General features: G+C 33.5%; 2 protein-coding genes across 2 annotated transcripts; both read right to left on the reverse strand.

The window, feature by feature from the left end:
• Positions 1-442: 442 nt before the first annotated feature.
• On the reverse strand, positions 443-5,948 carry LOC110690435 (probable WRKY transcription factor 72). Its single transcript, XM_021867267.1, has 5 exons — positions 5,851-5,948; positions 3,660-3,739; positions 2,864-3,457; positions 2,465-2,578; positions 443-1,454 (listed from the first exon to the last, which is right to left on the reverse strand). The coding sequence occupies exons 2-5, from the start codon at positions 3,702-3,704 to the stop codon at positions 642-644; spliced, it is 1,566 nt and encodes a 521-aa protein (XP_021722959.1). The 5' UTR covers positions 3,705-3,739; positions 5,851-5,948; the 3' UTR covers positions 443-641.
• An 11,222-nt stretch (positions 5,949-17,170) lies between these two features.
• LOC110690436 (single-stranded DNA-binding protein WHY1, chloroplastic-like) lies at positions 17,171-22,491 on the reverse strand. Its single transcript, XM_021867268.1, has 7 exons — positions 22,044-22,491; positions 21,566-21,660; positions 21,375-21,467; positions 20,960-21,054; positions 20,110-20,183; positions 17,538-17,626; positions 17,171-17,380 (listed from the first exon to the last, which is right to left on the reverse strand). Exons 1-7 carry the CDS (start codon positions 22,324-22,326, stop codon positions 17,264-17,266), a joined length of 846 nt encoding a protein of 281 aa, XP_021722960.1. The 5' UTR covers positions 22,327-22,491; the 3' UTR covers positions 17,171-17,263.
• Between the last annotated feature and the right edge of the window lie 964 nt (positions 22,492-23,455).

The raw sequence follows: 23,455 nt of genomic DNA on the forward strand, positions 1-23,455 counted from the left end.
GAGATAATTAAGTGACATCAAGAATATGATACTATCCACATAATTTGTTTGTTCCAACATTCTCCACATTTAATCTTAGTTTTTTTCTTTAGTAATGTTTACAAATTTTATTTTCAATTTTATTATCATTTTGATTAGCTATTAAGAATTAGATTCGTTTTTGTGACAATTTAGAATATATGTATATAATTGAGATGGCTAAAATTAATAGAGTGTATTAGTAATAATGCTTGAATAACCAACTTGAAAAATAAATAGCAAAGAAAGCTTAATATTTTACTTCTTGTGGTGAGAGCCACATTGTCATATATACTACATTCTTTAATAAGTTTTCATATATTTATGTGCTCAAATTTTTAAAACATATTATGTATGTAGTCAAACTTTCTAAACTTATGCGTAAAACTTTTTTGAGATACCTAACAGTTTTATGCATTGTAAATATGCCAAAATAGTAAAGATTTCATCTAATTAGTTAAACATAATTGTACAAAAGGAAGTATGTTTATGTACTTGGAAGTTTTGGATCACCCCAAAAAATAAAAAAAAATCTACACAAAAAATAAATAAAGGGGAAAAACTAAATGCCAAAATGCACACCAATTAAGCATATATATAACTATGGAACTCAATTCCAACCTTCACCCAATATGATCCCTTGCATCTGCACCTACTGAAGCATTATTGCTTTTCGACGTCGATAAGGGCAATGAAGTAGGGAACAATGCCAAGCTCCGGCCACTTTCCGATCCACCCGAAGGGAACGACGCCGTTTTCTGGTCATTGTTAGCCTTATTTCCAACATAAGATGAGATTGCTGCTGCCAAAACTGACTGGAAATTAGGGTTTGATGCAATTGCCTTAGTAGCTACGGCAGCTATTGTCTCATTCAAAGACTGTTGAGCATTATTATTACTAGGGTTTTGGAAAATATTATTATTTCTTGTATTATTATTATTATTATTAGTGTAGGGTAACAAATAGCCATTAGCCCAAGTAGTACTAGTTGGTAATGAAGTAGTAAAGTCTAATGAAGGGAGTGATGATGATGAAGCTGGCGACGACGAAAAGTTAAGGAAGCTAGAGTTTCTAGCTGAGTTAGAAGAAGAATATAATGAGGATGAGGATAACCAATCAAAGGAGGAGAAGCCGGAGTTCGGGACCGTGAGGTCTAAGGTAACCGTAGGGTGTGAGTTGTGACATGAGGCTGAGATTAAGGAAGGATTATTGTGAAAAGTGGTCATGAAGTTTGTGGAATGTAGTCCTAGAGATGAAGTGGTTAGGCTAGGGTTTGTGAGGGTTGGAGTTTGAGAGGTTAAGGAGTTGGACTTTATCATGGAGGCGGCAGCCGAGGTGGCCGAAGCCATGGCCGTGGCGGAGAGAGGGAGTGGGTGGTTGTGAGTTCCTTCATAGGTTGTGATCAAGATTGACATGTCATGTGGACATCTTTGTACCTACAGAAGAAATTGAAAAATCAATCACCATAACATTTCAAAAAAATAAAATTGTTATAGGTTTATTAAGTCATTAAAGGGTCAAGTGACCCTCACGTGACATGAACAACGTCAGGAAATAAAAGTCAAATGTGTCATTCCGATAGAAGGTAGTCAATTACAACGTTTTATATTTTATAAGTTAGTTAATTACAACATTTTGTTTTTAGGGTAGTTTTTCACAAAATCTGGAGTTTAAAAGGTAGTTTTTCACAAAAAAATCCTTATTTCTATAAGTGTTTTTCTTTGCTTAATTTATAATTTTTGCTCCTTTAGTTTAAACTTCTCCAAATAAACTAACTAAACTAATACAAGTATATGTTATTACCGTTACCCTAAAGTATGATAAATTTTTCAATATGCTACTATAAAATTAAGTGACAAATGACTAACTATTACTACGTATAAAGTATCACATACTCTACAAATGTTTTCTGAAAGATTGAGATAGGGTGACAATTAATTCTAGACAAATTAAATAAAGGGCGAGGTAGCATATTATCTAAAAGCTCTTCATTTTAGACTAGCTCACAATTATTTTAAAGCCAATCTCCTCGATAAAACAAATATAATTATCAAGTCATATGATGTTTATAAAATGTTTACTCCTTCAAAAACTTTGACCAATAGATAAATGGAAACCTAAACAATAAAATTTTATTAATGATTAAATAGTTTTCATTCATATTGGATCAACCAAACGTATAAAAAAATTCATGTTGAGTTAGAATTGAGAAGTATTATAAAGTATAAATTAGCATGCATTATTTAAAATATCTTAAGACCACATCCAAGTTGTTAATTATTCAGCTTGTAATAATAAAATTCAATTATATATATAACAAGTTGTAATTAAATAAAACTTGATTTTTCTTGGAGGTATTGGGGGAAGGTCAAAGGCTTCATTGACGCCTGATAAAGTGGATCATGGACTTTGTTGATCAAGCTATGGTTGAAATAAGACTAATTACCTGTTTTCTAACTGGACAATTCGGAGAAACTGTGCATCGATAGTATGCTCGAGGACAAGGATTTCCTTTTGCGATTTTCTGCCCATACTTCCTCCAGTGGCATCCGTCATGAATCTATTTGTCATAAAACAAACACGTTTAGGGGATGACTTTCTTCATATTTTGGTTAAAGTCTTAGAAGTTCATAAATCATAATAAACTTTATATACTTTAATTCAGTTCCTACATACGTGTTATTTATCAATTGTAACATATCTTTTTTTTTCAATGATATTATGTTGCCAAAGAAAAGGTATATAGAAATATGCAATGGAAAATAAATCATTTTTACATATGTAAAGTGAATTCTTAGGTGGTTATCGAAATTTAAGTCTAGTGAATTTAAATTGTTGTACTAACCGTGGGAGAGTCACATCTTGATCTAATGCAAACCCTAGTTTTCTTCACTTGTGGTTGATGCAAGCTCTCTTGATCATCCACTTCTTTATTAGAATTTGTGTTCTCTTTTGCCTTAAGATCAACTTGATGGCTAGATGCCCATGTATCGACGTTTTCATCTTCCTTAGACTCTTTGTTCGAGTTCTCCAAACTCGAATACTTGATCGAATCAGTAGCACTAGCCGTAGAGTTATGCTGAATCTTACGATAATCTAGACCTAGCTCTAACCCTCCGGCTTCTACCTTTCTTCTTTTATTCAAAGAATCATCACTTTCTTGTTTCTTATTGTTGTTATCATGACTATGTTTCTTGTTAGAGCTCCAACTACCAAGAGTTAGAGAAACCATCTCAGGCTCTTGGTTTTGATCATCATCTTCATTGTTGTTGTTGCTCGATGACTTCGTTTCTATTGATTGTTTAGATTGATCCATCGACGAAATTTTCTTCTCTAGAGATTGATATTCCTTCACAATTTTCGTTAATAGCCTCTTTAGCCTTTCATTTTCCTCCTTTACTTCTCCCATCTTTGCTTTGGCTGATTTCAAAAGCTCCTCCTACATATATAATTAACAAGGTGCGTGCATACTTAGATAAAATCATACGTGAAATTCATATAAAACACAAAGTAACATCAAAGAATGACATAATTTTTACATATGCATATATAATTAAGGAATCTCTCCATTTATTAGATCATCCAGATATGGTGCTTAAGAGAGAAAACGGGATAATCTTATGAAAAATTACAAGACTTACTTGATCATTATTATAGATTGAAGAACCACTAAGCTCGGCCTCCATTTTCGATCTCTTACAAGTAGGTATGAGAAAATAAACTACAATACACACAATTGTGAATTAGGACAACCTAATGTATAAATATATATAGTAATAAGAGGCCAATTAGTATATTAATATAATGTTAGACCAACCAAAATGATATATATACAACATATCATATAGTAAATCAACCTTTTGTCGACTACCCATAACAAATTAAAAAGATATATAAATTAAAATAAGATGGATTAGAGTAGTTCCCAACAAATAAAATGATAATTACCTTAGCTAAGCTAAGCTAGCACATGTGGACTATATATAGGATAAAATTATTTATATATATAATTCAACTCAAGGAAGCTAGCTAGATCGTGGAATAAGAGTGGTTAACCAACGAGATAATTATAATTAGTATAAAAAATAGATTCAATCAGTCTTATTAATTAACATTAATGACAGATGAAGAAATTGGATTAGAACATGATCAGAAGAAAAATTATATTAATATAGTATAGCTGTTCTGAAAAGGAATCCATGACCATTTTATGTTGACTTTGTGGGGGCCTCTTATATACAAAAGATTCATGTCATTTTTTAATATAGGTCAGAGGAAATAGTCGGATTTTTTGACAGACTCGTTAATCAATGACATTTTGTATGGAATAATTTTTTTATTATTTTTTTTATTTTTTTTGGCAGTATGTATGGAATAAATTAATGATACGTAAATAATACTATTTGCAACTAGTATATAATAATAATAATAATAATAATAATAATAATAATAATAATAATAATAATAATAATAATAATAATAATAATAATAATAATAATAATTGAAGTAATATGTTATTTGCCACTAGTTGAAGTCTAATCTTGTAAACTTGAATTAAAAACATGTATTTTCTGATCCAAGATGCGTGTGATGAATTATTAAATCTCACATATATATAGGTATGATCTAGGTGTGCTAAGAGTCTTTTATTTTTTTTTTTTTTTTTAATAAACACTAGTTCAAAATATTTCAACCGTAATCTAGTAAATAAAAATACTGATAATTTTTTCTTTAATGTATTGTAAATACTGAATTAATGGTATATAAAGTAATTGTGTAGTAAACCACAAATTTAGAGAAAATATTTTAACTTTTACAATCAAAATTATAACTAATTTAGATGCCGTATGGCTTTTGTTTAATGATATTATTCTTCCCGTTCAAAAAAAAAAGAAAAAAAAAAGAAGTAATTGTGTAGTGATAGGATCTCAATGATCGAGAATTCGAGATGTGTGGATCGTGGATCTAGCTAGTAGTTCTAAAAATCTCACATTATTGTTTCTCTAAGGAGTACATTTCAACAATCAATAGGAGAGGTTCTAGGAGTTATTACTTACTAGTTACTAAGTATATTTTACTAACTTCATCATCCAATAATGATCCAAATTAGGAGGAAAAAAACAAGTGAAATTAAAACTTATATCACTATATATGTACCTAATCCGTATGATATAAAGCATAATTTAAATTCATTTATGATCTATTAACCCATCTCTTTTCACCTAAGAATAATTTAAGCTTAGTATATACATCATTTTAAGCTATAAATATCATTATATATAAATCAATTAAAGTATAAAAAATACATCGGACTTAAATAACCATATATATTATATAGTCACCATTCACTTAAAGATCTAGATTTTTATTTCATGCGTAGATAAAATAATGTTCATCAAGATAGAGTAGTTGACCATATACTGCCAATATCAATATAACAGCTGCTACTTATCTTGACATCATTGATTATTTATTAACATAAACTGGTTTATAGATATAACATAAAATAAATAAATAAATAAATAAATAAAGAGTAAGTTTTTTATCTAGCTTAGTCAGATACTTTAGAAAGAAAATCTCTAAAACAATAAAATTTGTCTTTTTTAAAAAAAAAAAAAAAAAAAAAAAAGACAAAGCAAAAAAAGCTGGCATTATATTAAAATTTTCAAAATATTAGGTCTGTACAGTTCGATTTGATTAGATTAGACTAGATCATCATATTGGTACCAAAAAGAATAAGTGAAAAGCTTAATTAGACCAAACTAGGTCATTATACCGATACCAAAAAACAGAATAAGTTAAAAACAGGATATCAAATTCTAAAATTCTTACCTTAATCTTTGGAGAGGTTGAAGTACGTTATCTTGGGTAATCGCTTCATAATATGTTCCAATTGCAAGTTTAATTTGCATATATATAGACTGAAATGTACGGAACATAGTCAAATAATTATTTTTAAACACTATTCTAAAGGGGAGTTTTCATTTATTTTTGACTTTTATACAAAACCAAATAAATCAAATTACTTGCCGGTGTTAGACCTTATCTTTTTCGTTTGATATGGAAACAAAGAAATGTCAACTATAACCATCTAGTACATTTCACTCTCACAAGCAAAATGAAGCATAATATTGACTTTTTTTTTATTTGAAAATAATAATGATAATAGTATTTCATATCTCAAAATTATATATATATATATATATATATATATATATATATATATATATAGTTGTATACATTTAATTTGTACTCCGTATATATGTTGAGGTAAGATAGATAAGTTAAATAATTTTGGATTGTTGTGGATTATATATACATAGCTAATTGTTTGGCACTTTGAAAAACTATTGATGCTTGTGTAAATTATTTTTTTAATACGGAGTATAATAGAGTATTCCTTTTGTTTTTGTAAGTGTCATTTGATACATTTTATACTATTTATTTAACCTACTTTACACCAAAGTTTGTAATTGGTCAAAATTCTGCATTGTCATATATGTCAAGTTAATATATGTCAAGTTAATATGAGACACTTCAAAGACGTAAGGAATACTTATTAATAAAAATTAAAGAATTTTATTTTATTGTACTTCATATTAAAATTAGAATGTCAACGTCAACAATTGCTTCTAAGAGGAGAGATAGTGAGGAGAAACAGTGGGGCACCCATTTTCTGTATGCACAACTGACCAATGGACTTCTCCTATCAATGAAAAGGTCAAATAAATTTTCTTAATTTATTTATCATTATTACTATAATTATTAATTAACATTATTATAAACAAGTACTTGGTTCCAAAAAAAAACCAAGTACTTTTTTTTCTTTTTTTTTTTTTTTTGAAGGGATTATAAACAAGTACTTCATCTTTAAAACTATGTAGGAAAAAAACAAAGAATTGGACCAATGAACTAATTAACATGGTCAAAAGTTTAAGCCTCCGAAACTTTTTTGTTGTTAGTTAATTATCAATGTTTGAATTTGAATTTGTGGATGACCTTGTGGGTCCCAACTACTGTCCAATAAAGTGAAGCCATGTCAGCATACTTTATATTTGGAGGGTGACATGGCGACCTTTCATTGGACGCATGGTGGACGGAAAGGTCTTAGTGAATATTTTGTTATTTAGGGTTAGTTGCTCAATAATATTCATGCAATACATGCCTTAGACTAGGTTTGAATGCATAAAATTGAATTCTTCCTCCCTCTTTTGACGAGTCAGCTGACCAAATGTTTTCTAGCCATACTCTACTCAATCTTTTGCCACTCGATCCTATTATTACTTCATACTCCTCCCTTTGCATATTATCAATCCGTTTCACAAAGATGTACCACCTTCAATACTATATATATATATATATATATATAGTCAAAACTACTTAATAAAACTCAGATTTTGTGAGAAGCTATCTAATAAAAATGTGTAATAAACTACCTAATAAAAGGTAAAATAATGTTGTAAGAAACTACCTAATAAAAGGTAGAATGTTGTTATGCCGGATTTTCACCGTTGGCCAACCTTAAAACATCCCCGAAACCACCGCTTTCATCCACAAAACCACCACAACCTGCTTGAAGTAGCCTCCACCATGTCAAAACCACCCTTACCTCCTCTAAATCAAAAAACAACCATCCCGAAGCATGCATGAAACTACCTACACCGACTCAGAATATCCTTTAATCAACCACTCCAAAAATAACCTTTCCACCTTGAAAACCAACTCCACGATGGTCTCGTGGGTGTTTTGAGGTGGAAAACGCCGTAAAATTAGGTTAACACTAGAAATTCGGCCAAAGATAGTATCTTACAACATTTATTAGGTAGTTTTTTTTTTATTATTTTTTTTAAACAAAACTTACAACATTTTTTAAAATAGGTAGTTTCTTACAAAATTTATTTAAAAAAAAAATTGGAAAATACATCATACACTTATATCTTATTATTCTCATATTCTACCAAATCTATTAGTGGAGTTGTATGTCTACATTTAAACATAAGGAGTTTTAATCATTTAATTTTTTTACATAATCATAAAATGAATGGTATGGTATAAGCAACAACTAGTGCGAATAGGGAGAAAAGTTGTGATGTGTTTTATTCACTTGATTTTTACTTATTAGAACTTATTTTAGATTTAAATTGAACTTGAGTAGCCCTTATTAACCCTTATCACAACTTATCTGAACTTATTTTTCCTGAACTTATCTTATCTGAACTTATTTCTCCTAAATTAAGTGGAAATAAGGTGAATAGTATAGGGCCTTAGTGTTGACACTTGCTCATATTACATTGATTCGTGCTTTAACATTACCAGTTCAATACCCTATCCAAATTAACTTATATATAACCTTCTCTTCCCTCAAATAAACATTAATTAATAGCTTTTTTATTAATTAGAATCAAATAAATCAAGAAGTTTAACCTACTCCAGAATTTCTTACAGGCTGCTATTCATAAGACTAGAGGTCAGAGCTAACACATTTTTTTAATACCTGACTTATTGTCTTACTACTTCGTACTTGGTATATTTTAAGAGTACATTATTGGACTACAACAACATACAATAATAATAATAATAATAATAATAATAATAATAATAAAAACACTCTCGTTAGGGCGATTAGGCTGGGCGTGGGGGGGGGTTTCCGGCGGCTTTTAGTCCTTTAATATCAGGCGGCGGTGCTCGGTGTCGGCGCCTTCAGGTCAGGCTTCTTTCCGGAGGTTTCCTCGGTTCTTTTGGGGCGAAATTCAGGCTGTTTCGGGCTTCATTGTTTGGGCAATTTCAGGGCAATTCGAGGGCAGTTTATGGGCGAAATTCAAGCTCGTTCCACGTTCATTTTCAGGCTGGTTCTGCGATCATTAACCAGGCGGTTGTAGGTCCGGCGAGGGCTTCTCTTTTCCGGCGATTACAGCCGTTTTTCAGGCAGTATTAAGTGGTTCGCGGCATCTGTTTTCAGGACTTTTTTATGGTCTGATTTTGGGTTGATCAGGTGCAGTTTTTAGGCGGTTTCATAGGGTTGTTTTGCTGCAGTACCTCTAGCAGTTTCCGGGCAGTTTCTGTAGGCTGTTTTCAGGTGGTTTCGGAGTAGTTTCCGGGCTGTTTCAGTTGCGTTCTTGTGTGTTCTTCTTGGCTGCAGTTGCTAGGCGGTTTCTAGTGCTTCTTGGGTGCAGTTTTTGGTTAGTTTTTGGTGCAGTTTGCGTTGTGTTGTATTACGGTTCTCTTGTGGCAAGTTGTGGTGGATGTTATGCCTCCTAGTGTTCTCTTTCATTGCCCGTTCGTGGGTCTTAATGGGTGTCAAGATGGCAGAGGTAATGGGCTCACTAAAACTTCTTTGATCACTCATCTCCGTGACCGTCATTGTTGTGCGGATGCGCGGGATATGACCCGATGCTCTCTTGCTTCTAATCTGGCTATTTTCTTAGAGGCGGAGTCAACTTTTCGGCGTATGGGCATTTGGCTTTGTGGGGAGTGTTTCAAGACTCATACTTTTCGTACGAAGTGTCGACATGGTCGTGGTTCGGATGATATTGTGGACCCACCTGATTTGGGGGATGGTGTTGTTCGGTTTGTTCTTTATGGTTTTCCTAAACCTCAGGGTCTTTCTTCGGAGGTATCTGATCTTGTTTCTAGTGCGCCTCGTCAGCCTCTTTTGGCGTTCGATGTTGCTCTCCTGGATAGTTTGCTATCTAAGCGGTTCCGTTCGGTGAAATCTATTCCTCCAAAGTGTCGCTTGGGTTTTTCTCGGGTTCTCAAAGGAGCGCTTGATAAGGTGATTTGCAAGCCTGATGACGTCTCTTGTTGGGTTCAACTACTTGTGTTGCCTCTTTGTGTTCTTAAAACTTTTACCCCGAGGAGTAGTCGTGAGTGTTCTTCGGGTGTCCGGCGGCGGCGGCAGGAAGAGAGTATCACCGCTGCTATTCGTTCTTGGTGTGAGCATGGTGGTTCTGTGCATCTTGTGCGAGATACGTTGGCAGATGTGTCTCCTCCTTTGTTGGAAGCTGATGATGAGCATGATTTGTCTGAGCGAAATATTAAGCAATGTAAGAGAAAGATTTGTGACGGACATTACACTGCTGCGGTTCGGGTTCTTTCGTCTTCTGGTCTTGCCCCTTACAATGATGCTACTCTTGCTGATTTACAAGCTAAGCACCCTTCCTTTCCGGCTCCCATCTTACCGGATATCCCCGTTGATCAGCCCCTTATTGCTACATCTGCTGTTGTTTTGGATCAAATTAGGGGTTTTCCGCGTGGTACGTCATGCGGTAGAGATGGCTTGCGTGCTCAGCACCTTCTGGATTGCTTGAGTGGTGCTGCGGTTGCTATTTCAGATGAGTTGGTGGGCTCTATTACGCAGGTGGTTAATCTCTTTCTCGCAGGAAATTGTCCTGCTGAGTTGGGGGAGTATATTGCTAGTGCTCCTCTCATGCCACTTGTTAAGCCTGGTGGTGGTATTCGTCCTATTGCTGTGGGTATTGTTTGGCGGCGTCTGGTTTCAAAGGTTGGGGCTGCTTTAGTTGGTCCGCGTATGGGGAACTATTTAGGAGGTCTTCAGTTTGGTGTTGGGGTGCCGGCGGGTGGCGAGGCTATTCTTCATGCTGTTAATCGTTTGGTTGAGGCTCGAGGTGGTGATGTTGGCCTCTCTATGTTGCTGGTGGATTTCCGGAATGCCTTTAATTTGGTTGATCGTACGGCTTTACTGCGTGAGGTTCGTCTCCGTTGTCCAGCTCTTTCGCGTTGGGTTGAATTCTGTTACTCTACTCCAGCCAGGCTTTATTATGGGGAGCATACCTTAAGGTCATGTCAGGGTGTGCAGCAGGGTGATCCACTTGGCCCTTTGCTTTTTGCTTTGGTGCTCCATCCGTTGGTTTGTCAAATTAGGGATTCTTTTGACTTATGTTTGCAGGCTTGGTATTTGGATGATGGCACTATTATTGGTGACACCTTGTTGGTAGGGAAGGTTATGGAGTTGATTTTGGTGGAGGGACCTCGTCTTGGTCTCCATGTTAACGTTGAGAAAACGGAAGTTTTCTGGCCCACGGAGGACCCTCGTAGCCGTCTGGCCGGTGTCTTTCCTCCAGATATTGCCCGTCCTGCTCATGGTGTTAAGTTGCTTGGGGGTCCTGTCAGTGCGGATGCCTCTTTCTGTGGTGAGCTTGTTTCGCAGAGGGTGTCGAAGACCATTGTGCTCATGGATGCTGTTGCTAAGCTTGAGGATCCCCAATGTGAGTTATTACTTCTTCGTGCGTGTACTGGAGTTTCAAAACTCTACTTTTCTATGCGCACTTGTCCTCCTCGTCTTTTTGAAGCGGCCCAGAATTCTTTTGATGTGGCCCTTCGAGGTTCTGTGGAGCGCATTGTAACTGCTTCGGGGCCAGGTTTTGGTGATTGGCAATGGCGCCTTGCCACCTTACCTTTTTCTTATGGAGGATTGGGTGTCTATTCAGCGGGTGATGTTCGACACTATGCTTTCCTTGCGTCGCGTTTGCAGTCTTCTGGTCAACAGGCTTCGCTTCTTCGCAATTCTGGTATTGTTGGTCCAGGTCCGGCCTTCGACGACGCTCTTAGTCTTTTTAATAGGACTGTGGAGACTGAACTTTTGCGTTACCCTGGTGAGATCGCTGCCCCCAAACTCATGAAGAAATTGGCAGATATATATTTCACAAAGGTCACTGCATCTGCAGAATCCACTTTCTCCTTGTCTCCGCGTCAGGTTGCCTTATGGAAGTTCCAGCAGGGGGATTACTCTTCTGCCTGGTTGCGAGCGGTCCCGATATCAGGTCTGGGTCAGACTATGAATGGTAAGACTTACCGTTGTGTTCTTTGCTACCGGTTGGGTGTTCCCTTGTTCTCCGTATTGGCACCTTGTTCTGCTTGCTCAAGAGTTTTTGATGGGGATATTTATGGGGATCATGCAGTGTCTTGTGCTGGGATGGTGGGTATTAAACATCGGCATAACGTTGTTCGTGATACCCTTGTTGATATTTGTTTCCGCTCTGGGATTTCTGCAAGGAAGGAGGTCAACGTTGGGTTAACTGGAGGGAACGACGGGGCTCTTCGGCCAGCAGATGTGTTGCTTAACTCCTGGGATAGAGGCCTAGATGTATGTGTTGACTTGACGGGGTCTTCTCCATTGACTCAATCTGGGTTGTCTGACTTCGTTCCTGGTCGTGTTATGTCGGCTGCGGCTCAGCGGAAGCGAGACAAGTATGGGGCGCGTTGCAGGGCTATTGGCTATGGTTTTCTTCCTTTCTCCTTTTCTTCATTGGGGGAATTAGAGAAGGATGTCGTTGCGTTGCTGAAGCGGGTTCAGGCGTTCGCTAGGACTCAGGATATTGGAGCTCGTGCGGCTGCTCACATCTTTAACAGGATTGGGTTCGCTATAGCTAGAGGGGTGGGGGCCCAGATTGTATCTCGGCTCCCCACTAATTTCTTATAAATCTTTTGACTTTGTAGGTTTTTGTTATTTAATAATAATAATAATAATAATAATAATAATAATAATATACCAATAGGACCGAACATGTACGTCGTTACAACTTACAACCCAATTGTATAGTTGACATTACAATTTACAAACCAGGGATTGCTGAAATCAGACATCTAAAAGCTAGATTTCATGTGCTTCATTGACCTTTAGAATAATTAATTGATGATCTAAGACTTGTAATTAGTCATAAATGTGCAACAATACATCATTAATCTACAAAAAAATTATATACCTTAAATTTCAAATGAACAAGTAGTAGTACATATGGGATAGGTTGAATTTAAATTGTTTAGTCATCTTGACATGACATATCTATCCTTTAGAAGATACCCCATCCGTTCTTTAAAGTTCGACTCATTTGGCATATGTATGGTCTCCGGTGAACATCTTTAACTATTGATATCTTCAGTTATGTATAAGTGAAAATTATAAAAAGTTGATATTTAAAAATTTTACAATAAGAAATTTTTTTTAAGATCTCACATGCTAATTAATTTCTATTCCGTAGTATATAAATCATAAAATATGATCAAAATTATTTTATTTAGATCACAAAGAATAGCAAATGAATGGAACTTTTATAAATAAAGTTATTACAAGCAAGTTTCTTTTTCTTAAAAAAAATAATAATATGGTTTTATATCGCATTACAAAATCGAGTAGCGTTCTGATGTTTGATTATTATTATTTTTAATAGATTGTTTATTTGTTTAATAAAACTTAGATTTTCCAATTTTATTTTCTTATTTGCAATCCTCAACTTTGTACATATCAATTTCCTTTATTTTAACAAATTGTTCATCCCCATGTTAATTGGCAATGCAAATTGATAACCCTAGTCAAAGTATTTAGTTGGTTGGTGAATTTGAATGAACAACATTATAGTCACACATATTTGGAGGCTCGTTATATTACATTTACAAATAGCTAATTACATGACATACTTTGCAAAATAAATAAATTATCAAAGATGATCAAGTAAACTTTATGATGTTAAAGTGTTGATAACTGAATATTTTGATGTAAGACCTTAACCTAATGGTGACAAAAACCATATCTAACTTTCAAAAGGATATTATTAACTTATTAATTAATGTATACTTTAAATTTAAGTCCAACTTCTTGCCGCCATTTAGTTATCATACTACGTATGTCATTATTTTTAATTGCTTGCAAAATTAAATTGAAAACATTAAGAATCTTCAAATTAAATTGGTTGATCGTGTATACTTTTTCAAGTAATTTAATTTAATTTACGTCATTATTAGTTGCTCGTATACATAAGCTAAGTTCGTACATATCCTATTTAAATTAATCTATGTAACAAAGTGACTAGATCTTGTTAAAAAAAAAAACAGTGACTAGATCTTTTTTGCGATTATTTGCTTAATAAATAGGTTATTTTAAATAAGATATTTTTACTAGGTAGCCATTGTCTTATTGCATAAGATGGATAAACTTTCAATTAAGTCAACAATATGTGGTCATTAAACAAGCAATATTCATTATTATTTATTCCATGAAACTAAGCTATGATAGTATACGGTTTTGTACTTGATTCAAAGTAGTACTTGTAATTTAATTGAAACGAATGACTCATATTACGATATCACTCTATCTCAATCAATAATTTTGCTTTCATTAATCTCCAAAATAATAAGTTATAAAGGTTATATATTATCTTTGATGATTCTTTATTTTATGGGATATCTATGTAGATTTCTCATATAGATGGTGTAGACCGTTTGGTAAATGAACCCGAGGAACTAATTAATATTAAAGCACTAAGGCCCTGTTCACTTAACCTTAAAAAAATAATTTCAGTTCAATAAAACTAATTTCAATTCAGTAAAAATAAGTTTTATTCAACAAAAATAATTTCAGCTCAGCAAAAATCAGTAAACCTAAACAAGAAATACAATAGAAAATCAGTAAAAATAATTTAAGTTTAGTAAAAACAATTTAAGTTCAACAAAAATAATTAAGTTTAGTAAAAATAATTTCAATTCAACAAAAATAAGGTGAAGTGAACGGGACCTAAGTATTGCGTAGGAGGCAAGGGTAATGAGGTAGACAAGATATGATATCTCAATTTATCAATGTCAATCATATCACCTTCTATGACTTTTACCAAATAATTTAGTTGATGACAACCATTGTACTTACTATCTTCTTTCTCGAGCCTTTTGATGTATGTATAAGACTAATCGACATCACTAATACGTACTCCGTAGTAATTTTTTTCATGTACTAGGTATAAGGTTATAGGGTTAAATCCATTAAAACACCACTTAAGCACCTAATTAAGCTGCCCTAATTTAATTTTAGTTTAAATTAGTAAATTCAATTTTAGTACGAAAAGTAACACGAATAGAACATGTACAGCCAAAGAACTGAGATTATACTAGGGCAATTATTGGAACTTTTAAGTCTCATAAAACTAGTTGGGTGTACAATGTTATTGTACTGGCATGATGTATATCTATTGTCAAATAATTAATTAAAACATATACTTCGTACATAATTATTTAATAATAGTTCCATTCACATCTACTTCCTATATGGACTTAGCTCTCTAATTATTAATTGGTTTTTAGTGTAGTGATGATTGGGGCTACACTGTAAGAAAAACTGCATAATTGATGACTCTCCATAACAATTATTGGGAGGGACTAAAACCTAACTATCCAGAACAGATCTTCGAAGTCGAATTAGCCTAGAAGGTGAATCAAGTTGAACACAAAAAAATAAAAACCTAAGCTCTCTAATTTTTAATACAAAATGATTATTACATTGTTCAAACCTTTTTTTTAAAAAAAAAAGAAATTGTTCAAACCTCTAATAATTTACTCATTATATACAACTTTTTTTTTCTTTGAGGAAATGTATGTACAACTTATTATATATACTTAGGTCCTATTCACTTCACCTTAAAAAAATAAAAATCGGTAAAAGCAATTTCAGTTAAGTATAAATAATTTCAGTTCAGCAAAAATAATTTCAGTTCGGTATAAATAATTTCATTTCAGCAAAAATAATTTTAGTTCAATAAAAATAATTGTTTATTAAAAATAATTTAAGTTCAACAATTAAAAATAATTTCAGTTCAATAAAAAAAAAATTCAGTTCAATAAAAAAAAATTCAGTTCAACAAAAATAAGGAGAAGTGAACGGGTTAATACAATGTACTTTTCATAGTAGCTTACAATTCTCACATTTTAATCATTATAAAATTTTACCTCTTGTATGAACTTTTTTTTTTTTTGAAACAACCTCTTGTATGAACTTATTAGACCTAAGTTATATTATTTAATTATTAATTAGATTTAATTTATGTAATATTAAACGAACTAATTAAATCTAAACTTATTTATATACATCCAAAACAAATCTTTTTTCAACTTTAATCATATACATCCTGTTAAACCTTAAATAATTGAAAATAAGACATGGAAAATAAAGTCGTAAATTTAATAGTCTTGAGCATTTACCCCCTGAAGAAATTTTAATCACCTTCGAAATTCTGTATTACCCATTTACCCCCTGAAGAAATTTCTCCTCCTTGATGAAATTGAAAACATTGGAAGAAAATTTGCAAGTTGAAAATTATGTACAGAAATTATTGACCAAGAGTAACGTTTTTTTTATTTTCTTTTTTAATGACATAATGCTCGTATCCTAATTCCTAGGTGATGGTTGAGCTGCTTTTATAATATTCCTAATTATTATTATTCCTAAAACGACTATAAAACTAATGAAAAGCCAAATCTAATTGTTTTGTGCAGGACAATTCATTCTACTCCCTCCGTCTATAATACATGAGACATTGGACCTTTTTCACTATTTATATATTAACTTTGACCATAATTTTTTTACTAACATAATTAAAACATATTTTATCATAAAATATATTGTTAGATAGATATTAATAAAAAATTTCATAATATAATTTTTAAAAATAATTTTTATTAATATTTAATTATACAAAAATAAAGTCAAACTGGTGTATTGACATATATGCAATTTTTCTTGACCCAAACAGAGGGAGTATATTACAACGAACAATTACCAAATTACCAAATGCAAATTAAAAAAAAATACTCATGCAAATTGATGAGTAGTCAAACGTCAAATTGATGTCATAGTCTCCTCAATAAACATTCTAACACATCAAGATTTTTATTTGTAAACTCACAAAATTCAACTATCTAAATTCTATTGTCAATCTATCAAGGAAATGAACTTGGATTTTCTTGTACCGAAACATTAAGATGAAAGATGGATTAGGCAAACAAAATATCGAAGAATACTAATCTTTCTCTAACCATTTTACTTAACTGTCAATCTCCTCCACAAAACTACCTAGTCTCAAATAATGAGTAAGGAACAAATCTATCTATAGTACTATATAAGAGAAAGGGTATCTTGGTTGATAAATTTGACTTTTCCCAAAATGCCCTTCTCCATTTCCAAATTTACTATTTCAATATTTTTTTTTTATAAATTTACCATCCTTAAAAAAAAAAAAAACTACAATCCTAATTTATTTATTTTAAAAAAAACTACAATTATTTTTTTTCATTAACATTTTTTTTTTTCAACAATTTTGTAACCCACTAATTGCACACGCACCCATCGTGTGCGTTTCTTAGCTTGTGTGAATAAAGCCTGAAAACCTAAAACATTACTTCAAATAACATCTACAAAGAGAATCTTTAAAATACACCACTAGGTATCCTTCAAACATGTAGAAAACTATCTATTCCATTCGTAATCCCCCGTTCTTGTGTTTGAGCTGTTGATGCGGTTGCTGTCGTCTGGCTTTATGTTATCGGCAAAGACATTCCAGCCTAAGAGGTATGGCAAGACAAACTGCACATTGAAATAATGGGTTAATAAGACAACTAGAAGATTGATTGGTGAATACATCACTTAGTTCATAAGCTAGGAGGGCAAAGCATCTGAATACTGAATATGCTTGAGATGAGATGAAAGGATCAGAAAAAAGAAACATTGAGATACATCTTACATTGAATGCCGTTACAAGAACTGCAAACTCTGCTTTAGAGATGGGTATATACACATTCTCGTCCAAGTTCAGAAGCTTGTTTTGAACACCTAAATATCAACACAGAATTACAATCTCAAAAATAAATAAATAAATAAAATAAAACAAAACAAATTTATATAGCCATGAACGGAGCTATTAATAACACTTCTCTATTAGAGGGTGTTTGATTCACAACATATTTGTATGAGGTATGGGTTTAGATAGTGTTTGTTTATACCTCAAACCCTCAAAGCTATACAGTTTAGAAATCTAAGAGGGGAGGTGAATATGACTCATTTCATACCATTAGGTATCAAATAAAAGAAATTGTTCATATCCACACAAAACCAAACACATGGCATCAAGAATCAAGTTTCAACCCCACACGGCCACACCACCCTAATTTCATTCTTAATTCAAGCCCATACCACTTTGCAAACCAAATGCCCCCTTAATTTTAAGAGTCTGCCATGGTGAAGCAAAACACAAACTTTGTCTCGTATGCCATAGGAATGGGCAACCTCCAATAACAGGGCATGAGCAATCTAGGAAACAAGTTTCAAGATTCGAAAACATGAATTGCAAAACAGACTGCCATGATTTCCTTCAAAAAAGAATGTATCCTAACTGTGCAAAGTGCTTATAACAAGAAGCTAATTGCAACCCTGGAACTCACGACAAGCTTAAATAATACTTCAGAAGTAGACTAAAATTGTCAGATTAAAAACAACACAAAACATAGAGATGAACTACAAGCCAACATCCTTTATGGTTTGCAGAATCATAATACCATCAACTATGCATACCATATTCCAAGTAGTGAACTTTGGTGCCGCGCAATATGACGTGGCATGCAGAAACTTTTTCCAAATAACAAAAGTTTACATATCACATGGATTTAACAGAAATGAAAGAGAATGAAGGAATGTTGGTTTGGTAACATAGGCTCAAAAGAAAAATTAAAAATTATAAACCAATATGTAAAAATAGTCCAGACACAAAAGAAGATTTGAGTCACAAATTTAAATTCTCAAACGACCTCAAAGGATCTCAGACACTTATCTTAAGATAATTTTTTTTTTTAAAGACATGTATATTAGTAATCTAAACAGACACTGGATACAATTAAGGACAGCTTTAGCAGTTAAGGTGTTAATCACAGCAAAAGTTTTTTCATTAGCAGGCATATGATCTGAAGTAATTTAATGGGACAATTAAACTAACAGATTTCACTTAGCTCATAGTTTTCTTCCCTTCTTTTTAACATAGATAGTAAGAGTTAAAGAATGAATTGAATTTCCACACTGGTACCAAGCTGGACCTTCTAGAAGTGAACCACAATCTTGAAACAATTAAATTGGAGGACTTGCATTCGTCCATTGTGAGATCTAAAAGAACTTTACCATTGCTATAATACCACCTGAAGTAGCTGATAGCTACTGTGTAACCTATGCAAAAAAGGAAGGGCAGTTGGGGAAATTCAGTCTAAATTCTGCAAACATCTTTCGGGGATAAGCACATTCAGTGTGGGATATCTAGGACAGGAAGAAGAAAGGTAGTAAGGAACGTCAGATATCAGTTATTCGTAATAAATAGGGAGAAGAGAGTGATGGAAAGGCATCCAGTAATATACAGTATGTGTTGCTGCGTTGAAAGGAAATGCGTGAGCCTCTCAAATAAAAAATCGTTGCTCTGCTTCCTGTCTATACAAGTACTTCTTTCTGTTCATTTCTGCACAATTTCTCTCTCTAACACTCTGTTTTTCTTTTTTCTCTGCTTACTTTTAGCTCACTTATCTGATCTCTAGCCACACGCCCACACCTAGTATGTATTGGACTGGATGCTCAAACCCAAGAAGATCTAGGGCCAAAAACAGCTAGTCTATCCAGCACTCATCCCAGATGTTATCAAAGCTAAGAATACAAAAGGCATCAATAAGAACAATTACAGTTAGTTACAACCACTGTCATGTCTGCAACATTATTATAATCTGTTATTACCTATTCACCTAATAGATTGTAATAAGGTTTACTTTCTTGTTTCTTCTCTAGTTTGTAGTGATTGTAAATTGTAATAAATAGAGCAGCTTTAGTTCTTTGGAAATTCATTCACATTTTCAAATTAAAAAAAGAAAACATCTCTTGAATTGAAGGAATTCTAGCACTGAAGGATAAAGTGTGTGTATGGTCTAACTAATAATTTTAAATTAACGATGCATCTAGCTAAATAGCCTAGTAGTTTGGCACCTTGAATCTAACAAATACTTCGTCACTCTATATTGAAGTAGTAGTATGTTGGGATCCATAGCCATATTGTGTTTCTATTTTGGAGTTGTGATAGTTTTTCCGGACAATCCAAAATAGTATACATGACTATTAATTTCAGAGAGAGGTATTAGTTAACAACTAAAAAAATGTTCTCTTTCAGGCAATCCCCATGTCAAGTACAAATGATGAAGCAGAGCAATGAATCACAGCAAACAGATAGAATAATAAGAAGTATAAAGCAAAAGGCATTCACTATAGCAGAGAGTTCAAGAGAAGGAGATTACTTAGATTAAAAAAGTAGCCAGAGCCATCTGGAAGGGGCTCTACTTTTAATACCTTCCTTACTTTGCCTTCATCACTGCATTTTAAAAGGGAAAAACATTTAAAGTACACTCTGGATCATTCATAAACATGACAACTTGTTAAAATAAGAAACTTGATACTCAAATGGTGGCTGCTGACACTTGCACATGAAGTTCTTACTTTAGCACAATAAACCAAGCCCTCCTCCATCCTACCCCGCCCCCCCTCTCGTGCGCAAAATAAATGCAAAAAAATAGGGACAAAAATAAATAAAGTCATCATCCAAGCAAGTTAGCTAGCAGCCTAGCACATATAAAGCTGAAAGGAGTTGACTTTGTATACATAATTACATAGCACTATTGCTGCTTAACAAGCATATGGGAACAGCACCATATTGTGTTAAGGGTTTCAGGTTATTCAGAATTTGAGCAAACAAGCTGATAGTTCAAGTACCCAACTGACAAGGTCAGAAAAAGACCAGGAAATTTATGGAATTAAAGGACAGGAGAGGAAGTCATGGAGTTATACCCTTCTTTAAATAATAAATAGAAATTGGATATGTAAGTCTCACCCTATCTCCCCCATTAATGATGCCACATTGGCACATCCCAACACAAACAACAGAACAAGGAAGGTTCCAAAGTCAACAGCATATTTTACTAACCTCAAGCACTATAAATGGTCAACCTAAATATGTTTCGGTAACCCTACTAGAAGTCAAAAACCTCCGAACTATAATCTCTCCAACCACCACTTTACAATTTTCAATATTAACCAAATGCAGCATAATAAAAATGATGAAGATTTAGCATCCTTTAAAAAATAGAGTACCTTTTTCCTTTGTTTGGGTCATGAAAAAATTCACAAGACTCCTTTTCACCAAGGCTCACCAGACTTCCAATTTCAGTCACTGAAAGAGAGAATACCTGGAAGTGCAATACTTTTCAGTATATAGAAACACATCAACTTGACAAACAAAAAGACCATATACATCAGTAAAAAAAGGATATCGTTAATTTTTAAAATAGGCCTTTGCATTAAAGCTCATAAGTTCAAAAGAATAGAAGTTCTTTGCTACATATAGTGATATGGATATGCAATTTAACATTCAAATTCTAGAAGCCACTAGGTAATCTTATATGACCCCCATGCATATGATGGTCCACAAAGTATACTCTAATCGACAATTCGATTAAGTTGCCAAATAATAAGAGCCCTAGATAAGAATGGCATTGTAACATCTCACCTGCTTTCTGCTCCAGTCATACTGACGAACACCGGCAGCAGGAGCAAACTGAAGCAGTACATAACCCTCCCTCGAAACTTTAAATGCGCCTGACTATATATAAAACACTTGAGTTTTGCAATAAAATTCTGTAATTGAATAAATAAAACAATACAACAATGAGAAGAATAAAAATTCATGGCGTAGCATACATCCAATGGCACAAACTCTGGAGATTTCGGCTCCACGGTAAGCGCAGCTTTCCCTTTATATATGGAATGCCCCACAAAAACCTTAGGTGGAAAACCTATAGTTCAACATCAAAATCCCAATTACTAAAATTCAAAATTAAATCTGTAATGTGTTCAATTACCAACTTATTTACAATACTATTAATCAAAAATCAGCATATATGAACAACAAAGCAATAATCACTACCTCAAGATATACCAAGTAAACTACTCAAATTCCAACCAATTGAAGCAAACAACGATTAAATGAAGCAAACATGCAACTATAGAACACAAACCCAGAAAAATTAACGAATTCAGAGACAAATTGAAAGAATACCCATTTACAATTACCGTTGATTACCCAAATTTCAACCAATACTTCCTCAGGAAAACAGTTTAACATTCAATAGGAATCCAAAAACACAATTAGAAAAGAGCCCAGATTTAGAAATTTCACCTGAAGAAGTAGTTGAAGGATTTGGTGAGTAAGAGGGAGAAAATCTAGGAGGAGATTTATCAAAGTATTCTGAAGATTGACGACAATTTACAGAAAGTGAGAGCTTTGATGAGGAAACATGGGATACCCAATTTCTGGGTAGCTTGAATTGGGTAGTATTAGTGATAATGGAGTTATGAGAGGAGAGAGAAAGGTAAGGGAGAGAAGTTGGTCCATGGTTTTGAAACTGAGCTCCAATGGAGAAGTTTGAAGAAGAAGAAGAAGATAGGAGTTGCTGCACCATTTTTTTTTAATTTTTTTTTTTTTAATTTCTGGGTTTCTCGCAAAATCAAAATGTGCTTTTCTTATTTGACTTCACACTACTTGCTCCACAATAGGCTTTTTAGCCTTAGCCCAACAGGGTAACCCAAAGTTTTACAGTAATTCATGTTAAGTAAGGCCGTGTATATGGCGCACCCTGGTGCACCTAGAAGGCTAGAATAGACCTAGAATAGGTAAATTGCGCCTAGAGCTGTCAAAAGCTGATACAATCCGAAATATTGATCCGAACCCTATAATTAACCAAACCCGACCTAAACCGGATTGGCCCAAACTCGTTTTAACCTGTCAAAACCCGAATTTTACCCGACTTGTTCCCAACCCAACCCGAATTTAACTTGACCTATTACTAACCTTACTTGAAATTCAACCCGGTCTGTTACAAACCCGACCCGAAAACAACACGACTTGTTTTTGAATCAACCAGAAATTAACTCGACTTATTATTTTATACATATTTATTATTGCATGTAGATATTGACTAGCTAAATAAAGATATATGCTATAAATATATTGTAATCTACTTGTAAAGTCATAACTTCGTAAGGCTAAAAGCCTAAAACTACTCTATGTTAATATTGAAAGTATTTTTTCTTTACTTGAACCGAACCCGACTTGAAGCCAAGAATGACCCAACTTGAAAATGACCCGACTTGAATATAACCCGCAAATTATTAACTTGAACTGAACCCAACTTAAATTCGAGAATGACCCGACCAGATTATAACTCGCAAATTACAGACCTGAACCAAACCCGACTCAAACCCAAAAACGACCCTAACCCGTGAAAACCCGAATTAAACCCAACCTATTATTCACCCAATCCGAATGTACCCCGATTTATTTTATTAACCCGACCCAACCCCAATAAGATGTATGACCCGACATAACCCAACCCAAACCTGACCCGCGTAGGTACAACATTAATCCGAATTGACCCGACTCGAGTTTACCCGCGTAAGTATATAAAAAGATGATAAGCTTGATATATTTTCCTTAAAAAAAAAAGCTTGATATATTCATATATCTAAACAACTTCTTTTTTGAAAGAGAATTGATAACTTTAAACAAGAGGTGAATTATCAGAAAATCCG

This window comes from Chenopodium quinoa, unplaced genomic scaffold, assembly GCF_001683475.1.
Source record: "Chenopodium quinoa cultivar QQ74 unplaced genomic scaffold, ASM168347v1, whole genome shotgun sequence".
Taxonomy (NCBI): domain Eukaryota; kingdom Viridiplantae; phylum Streptophyta; class Magnoliopsida; order Caryophyllales; family Amaranthaceae; genus Chenopodium; species Chenopodium quinoa.

Bases quoted from the DNA above. Each gene is read 5' to 3' on its own strand.
- LOC110690435 (XM_021867267.1), bottom strand. From the start codon at position 3,704: ATGGAGGCCGAGCTTAGTGGTTCTTCAATCTATAATAATGATCAA. The intron at 3,458-3,659 runs GTAAGTCTTGTA...TTATATATGTAG, and splicing joins CAATCTATAATAATGATCAA to GAGGAGCTTTTGAAATCAGC. The intron at 2,579-2,863 runs GTTAGTACAACA...TATGACAAATAG, and splicing joins CAAGATGTGACTCTCCCACG to ATTCATGACGGATGCCACTG.
- LOC110690436 (XM_021867268.1), bottom strand. From the start codon at position 22,326: ATGGTGCAGCAACTCCTATCTTCTTCTTCTTCTTCAAACTTCTCCATT. The intron at 17,627-20,109 runs GTAATCTCCTTC...GTTGATATTTAG, and splicing joins TGGCTACTTTTTTAATCTAA to GTGTTCAAAACAAGCTTCTG. The intron at 17,381-17,537 runs GTAAGATGTATC...TTCAATGTGCAG, and splicing joins TTCTTGTAACGGCATTCAAT to TTTGTCTTGCCATACCTCTT.